The sequence below is a fragment of the Rana temporaria genome, chromosome 4 (genome assembly GCF_905171775.1).
Source record: "Rana temporaria chromosome 4, aRanTem1.1, whole genome shotgun sequence".
Lineage (NCBI taxonomy): Eukaryota > Metazoa > Chordata > Amphibia > Anura > Ranidae > Rana > Rana temporaria.
Window position 1 is genome coordinate 280,528,594 of NC_053492.1, and position 16,374 is coordinate 280,544,967.

Genomic DNA, 16,374 nt, shown 5'->3' on the forward strand with positions numbered 1-16,374 from the left:
ACCCGGAAGACACGCCGAGTCAAGATGATATCTCGCTCGGCGTGGACCAGGTGAGTTCCCTACACCTCGTTTTGAGGTAAGTATTTCATAATGAGCTAATATGCAGTGCATACTAGCTCATTATGGCTTTTACTTTTCAGGTGAACAAAAAAAAATTTTTTTTGCGGGTTTACAACCGCTTTAAAATATCACACTAATATGCCACATGCACACGACCGTTTTTAATGTCATGGAATAAAACAACGTTTTTCTCGTCATGATTCCTCTCAAGCCTGCCTTGCATACACACGATCGTGATAAAAAATGCTTGAGCATAGCGCTGTGACATACAACACGTACAACGGCACTATAAAGGGGAAGTTCCATTCGAATGGCGCCACCCTTTGGGCTGATTATGCTAATTTACCATCTCATAACTTGCTTCTGAGCATGCACGCTTTTTCCCCCTTTGTTAAAGCGTACATACCACTGTTTTTCACGACGAGAAAAACGACAACGTGAAAAATGACGAGAAAAAATAGAGCATGTTCTAAATGTTTTAATGCCAATTTTCTCGATGAGAAAAATGTACTGGAGCCTACACACAGCCGTTTTTAACAACCAATTTAAAATATTTAATTTTTCTCATCATGAAAAATGGTCGTGTGTACTCAGCTTTACACCTAAAAGGAAAAACGTCACTCAAGTGTAAGCAAGATGAAAGAAGTCCTGGATTTCTTATGAATCCAAAAAGATGCATTCTGTGGGTAACTATTAGTGGGCCTGATATCAAATCTTGCTTCTTGAGTTTTTAAGCGCATAGCATATTTAGTCATTTGAAGACCTTGGCTGTGAAGAAAGCAAATTCACACTAATGATGTCAGCTCTGTGTAACTTTGGTAGCTTGAGTTCTGGTAATTGTATTGATGTCTGCAGTGTAATACTGATCATGACTAGAATTATATAGGCTGCCATTCTTGACTTCCCTCTCTGACCTTTCTAGTTGCCTGATGTCCCTGATTGCAAAATTGAAGCTAAACCATTCACCAATCCTGCTACATAAACAACCACTGTCCATTTTAGGTTTTCTACAAAGATTGTTTACAGAGCTCAAGAATGTAGTGTTCTTTATATTTTGCCAAGTAGAGAGATGGTATGTAGGGATTCATTTTAGAAGATCAATGTACCAATTTACTTAAAGCAACAATACATAACTTTTAGTAATGTGACTTACATTCGTTTTTTGTATACTGAGTGAGGTATATACCTATACCTATATAATGTTATATGCATTTATATTTTTTTCTAAACAGAAATTGTTAAATATAACTTTGGTAAATGTTATATTAGGTGCTCTATTTTGGTTAAGCTTGTCAAAAGGTAATAAAAAATATTATTTTGTATATTTTTATGTGTTTATTTTTAAATACTACTTGGAAAGAAAATGCATATTGATATCATGCTACTACTTACAGAAACCTCTATTTAACATGAAAAATTTTCCAATCACATGCAAGACAAAATTATTTGTATGTTTTTTTTCTCTACAGATGATTGGTTGTTTAAATTTGCTTACCTTATTCAATAAGCTAAGTGTATATTCAAATTTCCATTTAAATATTTTTAACTCTGTGTATAGGCTAAACAACCACAAATGGGCATTCTGAGATTGAGGAGCCTAGTTACACTTGATGGGGGATTGGCTGAGTGCTAGTACACACTTCTTCTGAGAAAAATACAACAGGATACTTTTAACATAGGTTAGATGAGAAGTGGAACGAATCCTTCAAGATTCCCTAATCGTTCCTTCTAACTGAATGGGAGGACCAAAATAGAATTATCATGCAGGGGCCATTTGCTAAGTATGTTTATCACTGTCTACTGCTTTAGTAAATACAGTCCATTGTGTCTACAGTATACATTATACATCCATACATATTTGAATTTCACAGAATTAACAATATACAACTCAAATTTAAAGCTACTTAAACCAAAAGGTAAAATAATGTAGAAAGGAAAAATAAAAAGACAATATTTCCCGGGGCATTTTTATGTTAAAAAATATTACAAAATATATAAAACATTATTACACTGGTATACGAGGCAGTAAACTGAAAGATAAGACCGGCGTTCATTCGGTACCAAAAAATACATGATTAAATGCCTCAGTGCTTTCAGCCTAATTACTAGCGATATGACAGCAGCTGATCTGAATTATGACTTTACTTAATTTATCCCTGAAAGTCCATGCTTTATATCTTCTAATACAAAGCAGAAGCTTATTGTTATGTAGCGTAAACATGCATTTTAGAGGGATGAACCAAATGATTTATTATCTTATTTAGAGAAAGTATAAGCAAGTCATCAGTTGCTCTATCATCAGGGACATTTTTTTTTAGAAAGTACTATAAATCTACACGAAATCTCATTTCATTAAAGGTTTTTAGAAGACTTTTATTTTCTAGTGTGATTAATCATGCAAACAATCCAGTACTGTCAAAAAACAAATGCATTATGCATTTACAGCTCCAAATAATAAGGTGACTAGATGTGAATTGCAAAAACAGAGGGGGCTGCATTTTAAACACTTTATTTTTTACTTTAGTGACATACATAACTGTTGTGACCCGTTTGTGACACTGTGCAGAACAGACACTGCAAGTAAAGTACTGATTTTAAATTACATATCGAGTATACAATTTAGGCAGTCTATAAAAAGGCAACTACTGATAGTAAGTAAGGTTGGTGACCAATCAGGAGTTAGCTTTGGAAAATTAAACCAAAGACATGGGTTTCTCTTGCACAGGTTCATATATGGAGAGGAGGTGAGAAAGGCCACCTTGCCTGAGTGCAAGAACTGAGCAGGGTTCAGCGGGTACTCTCATATAGGAGTGATGTATCTGTTGGTAATGAGATGAGCAAGAGGAATGCCAGATAAGTAAATAAGTAAATAACAGGACCGTCACTTTATAATATTAGGGCATTAGAGATGAAACTCTAATTATCATATATATCATAATAAAAAATGGTGCAAATAAAATATTTATAGAAAAGTATTCCAAAAAATAGACAATAGGCACAGTAAAATAATTAGGAATATGAATGAAGAGTACTTATCAATATTTCACGTGGTTTGTTGCTCCGCTGATCTCCGCTGAGCCAGCGGATGACAAGTCCCACTCTGCTCACTGAGCGGGGAGGGGCTTTTGCAGTGCCGCTTTCTCCTATGGGGAGATCTGATAAAACGGACAGCATGTCCGTTTTCATCATATCTCACCTGATCCGGCATGGACAGATGGGGACGTATCGCCATCCATCTGATTTTGGCGGATCGGGTCGGATGTCACAGGACATGTCTCCACTGACATCCAATGCTCCATAGGACTGCATGGAGCAGCCGTTCAGGTCCACCGTCAAAACTGGCAGGCGGACGTGAACGATCCGATCGTGTGAAAGGGGCCTAAGAATCAAATTCTAAGTGGCATACGTCTTATCTGGTGTATCTGAGTCATTGACTCTCAGAATGACTCACACCTATGTGTTTCATTTTCACGGAAAATGGTGAGCTGTCAAGCTACACATGCAGCAGAGTTTTTTTTAGCCTTCTAGAGGTCTTCACTGAGTTTTCCCTCTCGCCAACCCAATCAAAGAGCTAAGGAGTACTGAAATAATTGATCACTCCTTTAATGACATTTTTTAGACTTATATGAATGTTTCTGAATGACCATATTTTATGGTTAGGCAATTAACATAATATTACACAGAATTGGTCACAAGTTAATATAAACTAATCATGAGTTATATCATATGTGTACATTTCTCTGAAGGATTAGTACAGTATATGCATTCGATTCTTGCATTCTTGGTGTTATCATGTCAATTACCACCTGTGCAAGAGGTTTTATTGCAAGCCAAGTACCAGGTAATGGATTATAATAATTACCGGCAACTGGATCATGTCAAAATGGCTGTACACTGAAATTCTTTAATGACTAGTTTGATGGTATCTAGTTAAATGCTGATACTGGTGAGCTGACATATATTTGAAGCTTAATGGAAGGTCTCTGTTTGTGTATTTACTTTTATTTATTTGGGCTAGTTGTAAAGAAATCCAGAATATCTGTTAAGTGAATGAGACATACAGGACTTTAAGTTGGATATAGTATCACAGAGCTGTGAAATCACAGGGCAACACCCCATTCACCACTAAGTTTTGGAGTCCTTAAACCTTGCTATCATCACAGTCTTGTCTTGCAAGATGGCATCAGAGAACCAGAAGGAAATCAACAATTAAAGAACTGCTGGTGGCAACAACATTTTGGACCTCCGCACTGCAAGGAGAGAACACTAACACTAACTACAGCCAATATTTTTCCAACCTATACCCACATTCAGATGATCTTCAAAAATTTACAATGGAAACAAGTGCAGATATGTTTTTAGAGAAATTAGCATTCAAGTTCAACTGCATTTATACATACTGGGCCTAAATAAACCTTGTGCAGTTAGAAAACAGCCCAATTCACAGAAACAAACACCTTCACAGTTTTAGTATTTATCAGCACATTGCAAATAACAGGGAATGTAGAAATAGCACACGCATTAAAAGTTGTCAAGACACACTACCTGCATTGTACACACATTTTTAATAGTGCCCAAAATAAATATTAATTGATTATATATATGTTTTAATTGACAATTGCAGAGCAGTCTGTCTTTTCAATGAGCAGTGAGGCATCAGTCAAAACATGTAAAAATACTGTTTTATTGTGTTCTTTAAAATAATATTGTACCACAGTTTGGTATTTCTTCATTGACTGGCATACTAAGCCAATGTAGCTTTTATAAATTCAACCACAAGGATCATCTGTTAACTGTTAAGTTATCTGAATGTTGTTTCATTGGTCAGACACAGTCCTGTAGCTAAAAATATTGTAAAATATCTCTTAAAGCCTGGTTTAACAGTTCTGATTTGACTTGACAATCTGCCACATGATATAATATGATTAATGTAAAAAAAAAAAGATAAGAATACTGTATATCGAATAGAACATGGAGGATCTATACAGTGTATAATAGGTCACAATTTATGCTGTGGTCATGAAAAAAAATATTTAAAAGGTAACTCCACTTTTGTGGGAAAAAATAGCAAAAAAAAAAAAAAAACATATATATTGTATACACTTGCTACACAAGTCATATTGTATTTGAATGTTATTAGAAAGTATCTCATGAATGATTTTCTTTCTGCATTTTTGTTGCAGTGGATGCTCAAATCTGACTTGCATCTTAATGCAAGTCATATTTTAACATCCACTGCAACAAAAATTGCATTTTTAGTAAGATGCTCTCAAAGGGAAACCACGTCTAAAAAGATGCAAGCCTTGCCACTTTCTTTCTTAGATCCCTGCAGGTGCAGCAGCTGATTGAAAATGATAAAATTACTCCCATACAGATTCACTTGGCACATGGACAAAGACAAACACATATGTCAGAATGTCAAAAGATAGGAATCTGCAACAAGACTGTTACAATTCCAGAAAAGTAAATAGATGAACCAGAAGGCAGTTACTCTTTAAATACATATTTTTTTGTTTGAGAAGATAAAGCTAGAATTGCCACTTTACCTTGTCTGGCGGCCCTAAACACTTGTTCTTCTTGTTCTTTTGACAATCCATCTGGAAAACATAGAAAAGACATAAGCCCATGTATCCCTGGTTGTAAATTATACAGCATTGGATAGCAAGACTTGTATGATTAGATTATAAACCTTCTTACAATGAAGTATAGAGTATGGCCAGCATGTGTACATATATTGGTTTAGTAGAATAATGTTCAGATACAGATGCAGGCTTATTTATTTGCTTTGCCCAGAGTTTAGCTTTAAGAATGACTTTCACAACTGGCAGATAGCCTCTGGAATCCTCCGACGACATCCTATCCCCAGACGACGTCCTATTGTGACAAAAAGCGTAGGGTGGAGCAAACAAACCAGGAAGTGAAGTGTAGCCAGAGAAGACATTGCGGCTTTGTTGTTTCTCTTACATTCATCGCCTTGATTTTACCGCTTCTATGTAAGTGCGATACATTTTATTAAATTCAATTTTGTTCAAAGAACGTCCTGCACCATGGATGTTTTTCTTCTCTCTGTTTTCGAGTACCAATAGTATCTAGCGGCAGTTCCATGGTTTTGGGATACCAAATTCCCTTACGCTGGGCGAGACTGCTGTTTAGTTGTCATCGCCATCTGGTAAGCAGGCCATGTTTTAAATCTGGTTGTGGCTTTGCACCTCTCCTTTGCAGTTCATCTCTTCACATGGATGGGTGTCCTTTTACTTTCTTATGGGACTCTGCTTTAGTTTTCCCTTTTTCATTTATCAATGACTTTTCACTAGATTTTTTTACTCACCATTTATGTGTAGCACCTGGTTACTTCAAAGTACCTGTGCTATTTAAATTTAGAGGGAGTGGGTCTAAATTAGCGACGAAGCTGAGTCCTAAACAACGCGCTCTAACATTCCCTAAAATTCGGGCGACCTCAGGGGACCTGATGCAGAACCCGACCAAGATCATGGATACTTTTTTACAGTTCTACTCGGTTCTATACAAACCTTCCCAACCTCCCCATGGTCCACTGACAAGCACATTTTTAGATGATCTCCCTCTGCCCACTCTTTCTACAGAGCATAGAAATCTCCTTAGGAGTCCGTTCACCCTAGAGGAAATTCTGGACACCATAAGATCTCTTAAGCTAGGTTCCTCACCTGGTCCGGATGGTTTTTCCACTGGTTACTACAAAAAATGTGGACCCTGTCTGGCACCGCATCTGGCTCGATTGTTCAACTCTTTAAGAAGGGGGAGGCCCCTTGGATAGGGACCTGAATTCTGCTTATATCTTGGTGATTCCTAAACCTGACAAGGATGCTAGCGAAGTGGGTAACTACCGCCCGATCTTGCTAATCAATAATGATATTAAAATTATGGCCAATAGGGTTTCGGGTTTTTTAGCAGCGTACATTCATAAAGATCAGGTGTGCTTCATCCCTGGGAGACAGGGCCATTGACATAATTTCGCTTCTCAAGTCACAGTGGGATGGGGGACCCCCGCAAAAAGTATTTTCGCTCTCCATAGACCTCCACAAGGCCTTTGACTCAATAGACTGGGCTTACCTGTCTAATATCCTTGGGAGGTGGGGCTTCAGCCCATTTGTCTTAAACTTGATAAAGGCACTTTACTCGAACCCCACTGCGCAGGTACGTCTAATGGGTAGATACTCGCAATCTTTCACCATAGGGAGGGGTACCAGACAGGGTTGCCCGCTCTCCCCCCTCCTCTTCGCGATGGCCATAGAGACGCTGGCCATTGCACTTTGATCTAACCCTGACTTTAAGGGAGTGACTTGTGGACAAGGGGAACATAAGTGTGTGCGCTGTACTCTGATGACCTTCTGCTCTTTATTACCTCCCCTCTGACCTCTACTCCTATAATTCTTAAGACACTGCAAGCTTTTAGTGAAGTTTCGGGACTGAGAGTTAATATGACTAAGTCGACAGAGTTGAACATTACTGTACCCCCGGACCTTCTGAATCAGCTCTCCAATAATTTTGGATTTCGTTGGGCCTCTGGTGCTATTTCATACCTAGGCATTAAACTCAGCAACGATAGTCTTTTTAAAGCCAACTATCCCCCTATGATACTTAAATGTAGAGGTGATATGGATACGTGGTCGAGGTGTGGTCTGTCCTGGTTAGGCAGGGTCCATGCAGTAAAAATTACCCTTCTCCCTCGTTTGTTATACTTATTACGCTCCCTCCCAGTCCCGGTTAAGAAACATTTCCTCAGTACGCTGCGATCACGAATAGTTTGCTTTGTGTGGGGTAGTAAGGGGTACAGATGTCCCTCGGGAATTCTCTTCCGCCTGAAATTGCAGGGCGGACTGGAACTCCCAAACCTATGGGGTTACTACCAGGCAGTTCAACTTACACAAATCTCGATGGCTTTTTTTAGGGGACCAAAACCTGACTGGCTCTCTATGGAAAGACAGGCTACCCCTTTGAATACCATTGATTACCTTCTCTGGTGTGACCCCAGGGTTAGACAATATTGTCCCCCACTCTCTCGCACTCCGTAGACTTATGCACAAAGCTCTTGGGACTACATGCTCTGACATCCTCCCTTAGGCCTCTAGCACATTTGTTCCATAATGCAGCTTTCCCTCTGGGAATGAGCATTGAGGCCTTTTGGTGGTGGACAGATAAGGGGCTCTACCGTATAGGCCACTTCCTCTCTCCTGCGGGTCCAATTTCCTTGTCCCATTGTAGAAAGACACTGGAGAGGCCCGATTCAGAACTATTCAGATTTTCCAAAATCTCCCATTTTATACACTCTATTTGGACCAATAAAAAGGTACCCCTCACGATAACGCCCTATGAGCATTGGTGCTCTACTGCAGAGGATCAGTGGGGAGGCATATCCTTGATCTATACAGCTCTTGCATCTAAAGTGGACAATCCGACCTATGCCTGAGCCTGGGAGGAGGACGTGGACGGCTCGTGGGATACCGCGGTCTGGTTTCCGAGCTGCACAGAGATCATGTAAAGGTATTCTCAACATTTCTCTCATAGAGGCTAGTTTAAAAGTTTTGTTTAGGTGGTATTATGTTCCTTCCAGGTTGGCAAGGATATTTCTAGGGACCTCGCCAGTGTGCTTTAGGGGTTGTGAGCTGGAGGGCTCCATGTTCCATACCTGGTGGTCCTGCCCCCATATTAGATCCTTCTGGCAAAAGGTTTTCTGCACCATTAGCTCCTTAACAGCGGTGGTGGTTACTCCCCACCCTAGCATAGCACTTCTAAACCAGTGTATTCCTGATTTACCCAAACACTCCCCAGCCTTATCATTTTGTATTCTTTTGGGAGCCAAAATGTCCATTGTCAAGGCCTGGAAGAAACCTAGGGTCCCCTTCCGGGGGTTCAGGAGGAAAGTGTACTGGATCATGATGCAAGAACAGATTGTAGCTAAACTCAATGACAGAACTGAGAAATTCATGGCAATTTGGGAACCCTGGGTCGCCTTCTGTAACATTTCTCTAATACCAGTAGTGCAGCTCGGAAATGACCGCTCGTGCCACTCCCTGATGGAGCTGGCGCGCATCTCTTCATTTCTTTTCTATACTTTTCTTTCCTTCTTCTTTCTGTCGCCTCCCTTGGCACCTCCATTCCAACTTATGTTTATATGAATGACATCCCTCTGGGCCAACATACATGGCTGAGTTTAAGCACTTTGAGAGATGTCCATCCTCACTCATTTTCCTAGTAGCACTTAGGCTGATAGCCGGGGTTGGGAGCGTGGTGATTGCATTCCCTGTGAAGAAGTATGATCCCGTTGGGGCTTTTCGGGGGATGGGAGTCGCTGCGCCTGACCCGCTGGGGAGTTTACCCAGCTTTTTTAAGGGGACTCATTGCCCTAGGGAAGGTCGAACAGCCTTGCTTAAGGATGGTTTATGATGGGTTTTTTTTACGCTCTCGTGTGTGGTTGGTGGAAAGTTTTCGAGGTTCTCTCCTCAGGATTTGGAATATATTGTCTTTGTGATTAACATTGACTCATTGTATACGTTATATATTTGGACGTCTGTTAATTAAAAAAAAATAAACTCTCAATAAAAATGATTGAATTTAAATTTAGAGGGAGATCAGAGTGTAGTTAAACTCTGATCTGGTTGATATGTTCAAATTGGGTCTCTGTCTCAGCTTGCCTGTGCTGTGGGCTCATTCTGTTGTGCTGGGGTGTTCTTCCCACCCCAGTGCAGTAGATGGTAGCAATGGAGTCAAGGTTTGGGTGCACTTCCCCAGCAGCCAATCAGGAGGGTTGAGCCTCGCTGTGCATGCTGGGGGAGGGTATTTATGGGGCAGACGCCATTAGTTCTGGGTCTTCTTCTTCAAGTGCGGCATCCACCTTTAGGGTGTCTGCACCACGGCGCTCCGGCATTATGGCCTACCTGGCCGGGGCGTGCGTTCCATGCAGAGTTCCTGGTTCCGGGACCATGTTGGTCCGGAACATTTGAGTCGTGGCAGGGAGCCCAGTGGTTGACTGGGTTCCCAATCCTGAAAATCCCAAGCGGTATAGCTGTTTGGTTGGGGAGTCCATCTGAGGAGAGCCAATGAGAGGCTGGCGATCCAATAGGGTCTTGACAATCCACCGGGGATCGAGATATCCAGACACTGAGAGGCTGGTCACCTGTCAGTCGGTACCTGAAAGCAACTTGAAGGAGATCCAGGCGTAATTCTACCAAGGAGGTTCATCTCCGTAACCACAATCAGGAGGGCCTGTGGCAAAGGTTTCTTACTTGAATCCATTCCAGGAGAGTCTGTGGCAGAGATTTCTCCCAAAGGTTCCAGTTCATTTCAGGAGGGTCTGTGGCAGAGACTTATCCTCAAAGGTTAGAGCAATACTCTGGCTGCCAGGTCAGTGAGAGAGGCCTGTCCAGGTATGCTATTCCCACTCAAGCAGGAGCGACGCAAGAAGTGTTACACGTGGGTGCAGGACTGTTTCTCTATTGCTATGCCTGAATTTGCTATTCTCCTTCTTCTTTCAACTCTATCTTCTTCACCACAAGTTTTGTTCTTTTCACCTGGCTGGGTAATAAAGAGCACAGCAAAAGACACCTGTCGCGGACATTCTTTTACTTCTGCTATATGCAGCATACACCCCTAGGAATTCGGAGAGCCACGAGGTAAATGTGCCATCCAAATTAAACCAGCAGCTCCTCCGGGTAGTAGTGCTACATATGGTTTATTTTTCATATATGGACTGTAATATTGTTGGACTTTGTCACATTGTTGTTTTTCACTGACCCATTTTTTATATGCCCTATTTTCCATTTGACATTGATCAATCTTGATAAGCGCTGCATCTATTTTGGATAATTTTATAGAAGTTTATAGACATATGAAAATCAAATCAAATATCACCTGTATAACTATGCGTGTTATAATATCATTAGAACCTTATTATCAACCATTTGCTTGCATTAATCAAGCTTATCAATCATTAGAAATCATTGCAGAGTTGCACAATTTATGTATCACACTTTTATTGCTTGTTTTGCACAATATTTACAGCGATTGTTTGCACACGTTTAAGCAGTGTAGCCTCATCCACTTAAGGACCACCCACTGTATATATACGTCCTCTTTTTAAACATGATATCTCAGTAACGGCAGCAGCTGCTGCCACAACTGAGATATCCATGTTTTCAGCGGGCGGCCGTGTAAACGATAACGGCGGTCTCCGCGGCGGATTCGCCGCGAGATCGCCGTTATCGGTGGCGGGAGAGGGGCCCCCCCCCCTCCCGCCGCTTTTCCGCGCCCTCCGCCGCTTACCGGAGCCGTCGGTAGCGGCGGAGGAGATCCGATGCTGCCGCCTTGTGTGTGAGGACTTGAGTGAGGGCAAGATGGCCCCCACCCGTCCTCATAGCTCTGCTGGGCGGAAGTGACGTCAAAACGTCAGTCCCGCCCAGCCTCTTAAAGAGACAATTTTTTTTCTGTCATTTTTTTAAATGACAAATTTTCCTTTTTTTTTTTTTTTTTTGCATTTAAGCCTAAATATGAGATCTGAGGTCTTTTTGACCCCAGATCTCATATTTAAGAGGACCTGTCATGCTTTTTTCTATTACAAGGGATGTTTACATTCCTTGTAATAGGAATAAAAGTGATCATTTTTTTTTTTTATATTTTAGTGTAAAAAATAATAAAATCAATAAAATTAAATAAGAAAACAAAAAAAAATTTTTTTAAAGCGCCCCGTCCTGACGAGCTCGCGCGCAGAAGCGAACGCATACGCAAGTAGCGCCCGCATATGAAAACGGTGTTCAAATCACACAAGTGAGGTATCGCCGCGATCGTTAGAGCGAGAGCAATAATTATAGCCCTAGAGCTACTCTGTAGCTCAAAAAATGCAACTTATAGAATTTTTTAAACGTCGCCTATCTAGATTTTTAAGGGTAAAAGTTTGACGCCATGCCACGAGCGGGCGCAATTTTAAAGCGTGACATGTTGGGTATCATTTTACTCGGCGTAACATTATCTTTCACAATATATAAAAAAATTGGGCCAAATTTATTGTTGTCTTATTTTTTAATTCAAAAAAGTGAATTTTTTCCAAAAAAAGTGCGCTTGTAAGACTGCTGCGCAAATACGGTGTGACAAAAAGTATTGCAATGACCGCCATTTTATTCTCTAGGGTGTTAGAAAAAAAATATATATAATGTTTGGGGGTTTTAAGTAATTTTCTAGCAGAAAAAAATGTTTTAGTCTTGCAAACACCAAATCTGAAAAACACCTGAGGTCTTTAAGTGGTTAAAGCTGTGGGGATGCTACCAGGTGCCTGCAGCAGCTTGTTCTTTTTGTTACAGCACTGTATTTATTAGGAGTGATGGCACAGGAGTACACCACATATATTAATTACATAAATATTACAATATTTTTTTTCTTTTACTTTTAAAACTAAAGTTTAGGTATAATTTGTATTGCATAGCTACATTGTTCCAGCTTGAATCAATGTATGTATGTGTATCTCATACTGATTGCCATTCACAGGATGCCTTTTTTAATGCGTTTAGGCTATTCTGTTAATGGAAAAAGTGGAGAGGTGGCGACATCGCAATCTCCCCCTTATCCAATCAGAGAATGCTTTGTATTCTTTGGAAAAAATAAGCTTTTCCGTGAATGGCAGCAGAGCCAAAAAAGCAATCTACTGTGGTTACTATGTAAAAGGGGAGCAGTTTGGCAAAGGATCCACAAGATTGTTATTATCTGCAAATATCAGTTGTCCCTACTACAGTGATTTGCAGATTTCACAGTGATTGCTTAGGTATATGCTGGGAGAGATTAAAGTAAAGCTAGCCATAGACAGCTTATTTTTTCATTCAGGCAACATGCTGAATGGAAAAACTAATAAAAAAACACATAAATAAATAAAATATTCCTCCATCCACCTCATTTGCGAGGAATTTGGAGGAATCTGTTAGTAGTACAGCCAGGAGATGGTATGGTGACAGCAACTCCCACTACTGTTAGAATATACAGTAGTGATCAGTGGCTGTTAGCTGCACCCGCTGAATGAGAAAAGTTTTCCAACATTCTCCTTTGAGATAAAACCAATTGAATTCTGTCAAGCGGGGACAGCCACACACTGATCAAAATGCATCTGGTCCCAGCTGAATCAACTGAATTTTGAGTCATCAATTGCCAACTTAGCTCTGCATTGTTCATAAATCATAATGTTGTTATTCAGAGACATTTTGTAGTATAAAAATAATCACCTTTTAATATGGATTCAACAGAAATTGGTTTTCCAGCTTCTGTGTCTATAAAAAAAAGAAGAAAAGTTTAATAAAAGTTTACTCTCATAAAATCTATAAACATTAATAAATTCTTGACATGTCACTATAAAAAAAACACAATAGTTGGTATATGTCATTGTGAGCTCCAGACCCTTGACTTTGCACAGCCTAACATAATGGCAACAGTATGCTATGGGCAGGAGGAAGAATTTTTATCCAAAAGTGGTTAATTTCTCTTGTACATGATTGAACATTAACATTGCTTCAGCATATTCACTAAAATTAGGGGTCCATTTTAAAGCACCAGTAAGGCCATATGACAGCCATACTGGTGGTTTAAAATAGAAAGGCAATACAAATTTTTAAAGTACAGCAATGTACTAAATGTGCTTAGTGCTCCACTGGTGCTTCAAAGTACAGAACCTATGACAAAGCCAGTGATTCTTATTATGAATGGAAGAGGAAAGGGAAAAAAACAGGAGGAGAGCTTTTCACATGACCTGTCTAAAGGCCCATACACACGATCGGACTTTTCGACAACAACGGTACGACACACCTGTTTTATTGGACAATCCAACCGTCTGTATGCTCCATCGGACAATTGTTATTTTTTTAACTGACAAATGTTCGCTGTGCATGCTCTCAAACTTTCCAACAACTAATGTCCGATGGAGGATAATTCCGATCGTGTGTACACAAGTCCATCGGACTAAAGTCCAAAGTACAAACACGCATGCTCAGAACAAATGCTAAACATCAACCAACAATAGCAGAAGTTGCCCGAAGGGTGCCGGAAAAAGTTAAAAAAACATGAAAGTTGGCTAAAAATGTTCTGCTATGTGTATGCAGAACAAATTCACGGCCAACGCCCATTCGGACCAAAATCCACAGAAAAGTCAGATGGAAGTCCGATTGTGTGTACGAGGCTTTAATCATATGACTTTTTATTCAATCATTCAATCAGGCTCTATACCGTGTATGGCCTACATTTTTTAAATGGCCCATAAAATGCAGGCCACAGAGTTACAGTGCAACATACTGTACAGCAAAAAAAAAGATAGTGATATATTAGTGTCCATTATAAATGTTCACCCTTGTAAACATTCACTTTGTTAACCCTTTAATGCCACTTCCAGTGCTCTTTAAAAGAGCTTCCCTAGAAGATGCCTGGCTCCTGTATCATGTGACTGCTGTGATTAGTGCTCATAGCGGTCACATGTTCAGAAGCCTATCCCCAAGCTTAGTCAATGTGCTGAGAGCGCACTGTGAGGGACACTCTTAGAAAACAACATACTTCTGCCTTCAAGGTTTATGTGTGGTGACTGGGTGTTAAAGCCCACCTTTCTTGCCATAGCATTAAAGTGGTTGGAAACCTCTGATTGTGACTTTTACCTATAGGTAAGCCTAGAATAAGGCCTACCTATAGGTAGTTGAAATATCTCATAAATGTGCGCCGTTTAGGAGATATTTGCTGTACACTGTGCCAATACAGTCATCAGCGCATGCGCTGTGAAGAAGCGGCCCTCTGTGCCGTTTCTTCACTCGCAAGTGCCGTGACTGATGGCTCCCACACGCATGCACGGGAGTGACGTCATGCGGCTCTGGCCAATCACAGAGCCGGGGTCCGTGGCCTCGGAAGGAAGAGGGGTAAAGATGGATGCAGCCACCCGTGGGGACAGCGCAGGCTTTGTTTGCAGGTAAGTGCCACATAATGGGCTAGTATGCAATAGTACTAGCCCATTATGCTTTTACTTTGCAGGGGAACAAAGAGGAAGTAAAACCCATGAGAGTTAAATTCCTATATAAATGGTTGGGAAGATGTTTAGGGAACATTCACTACTCCTAAAGTGAGTCAATCTCTTTGTATGGAAAAAATACACAGGTAGATAATAAAAGGCACATTTGTTCAAAGCAACCAAGAAAATATTTTTTTAGTATTTCTACACTGTAGTAAAAAAAAAGTAAAAGTAAAACAAGGAAACAAGTAGTAAAAGAAAAAATCACCTTCACTGCATAAAACAGTTAAGGACCTGAAAATGGTTTAGCCATTCCTGTGATGGCAAGCAAATTGTTAAAAAAAGTTGAACACATGCATACTTCAGATGAACTAATTGATGATGTACTTACGGCCAGTGAGAGCTTCAGACATAATTATAATCACTCCTGGTAGAATACGACTAGTTCCACACGTGCCTATAAATTGTGCAGAATCATTATCTTTAACATAATTGAAATTATTAGTCATTATTATCTGCTCAGGCTATTTTTAAATTCGTAAAAATATAAACGTATTCAGCAGTAATTATGTGAAAAGGCCAGTAACCCTGTACAACTAATCCACAATTATCTTTCACCAATCCCTCTACAATATACAAAATACAATAAAAGTGCAGGAAAAACAAGTGAAAGGACAATGTTGCCTGTACATAATCTACTTAGTGAACTATAAAAAAAAAGAATAACAGTACTCCATATAACAATAGATTTGTTTGAGAAATAGACACAGGTGGCGAATATGCAGAGAATTATATAGACATTATCAATGTACAAAATACAGACGGCTGTCGCTGGTTATTTCTCTTTTTTATCATCATTGTGTTTTCATTTTATGAGTTCATATTTCCTTACCAAATAATCCCACAGATACATAAACTTAATATTATTTAGTGTGTACTATAGTCCTAGATGTCCTAGAGAATAAAGTCAATTTGTATGAAAATACATGATATATGTAGCACTTTAATTTACTTTTTGGGAGACACTTTACATAGTTTTATCTACACCCTCCATCTATTCACTGCCCCTTTTCCTTCTTCTGACTGTGAAAACTGGAGTGCACCTAAACTCTTAACGTAATACTGTCCTACAAATATGTCTTTATAATGTTATGTTTTATTTTAGGTTAGCTCGGAAAGCACAGGGAAATGCTTTTAACAGGAAAAACGCTTTAACAAAAAAATTCAATAAAAAAATAAGAGAACCTTGAAGGGTACATGTTATCTTTACAAACACCTTTGAGAACTGTCGTGTTTTGCCAAGTGTTACTGTAATTTGA

At 39.7% G+C, this 16,374-nt stretch overlaps 1 protein-coding gene across 1 annotated transcript in view; it reads right to left on the reverse strand.

The window, feature by feature from the left end:
• Positions 1 to 16,374, reverse strand: part of LOC120935721 (titin-like) — a 433,372-nt gene that overhangs the window by 224,669 nt on the left and 192,329 nt on the right. Inside the window, exons 17-19 of the mRNA XM_040347780.1 lie at positions 15,447 to 15,512; positions 13,299 to 13,343; positions 5,607 to 5,657 (exon numbers count right to left, since the gene is read on the reverse strand). Of these exons, the coding sequence (XP_040203714.1) occupies positions 5,607 to 5,657; positions 13,299 to 13,343; positions 15,447 to 15,512 (162 nt within the window). The remainder of the gene's footprint in view (positions 1 to 5,606; positions 5,658 to 13,298; positions 13,344 to 15,446; positions 15,513 to 16,374) is intronic.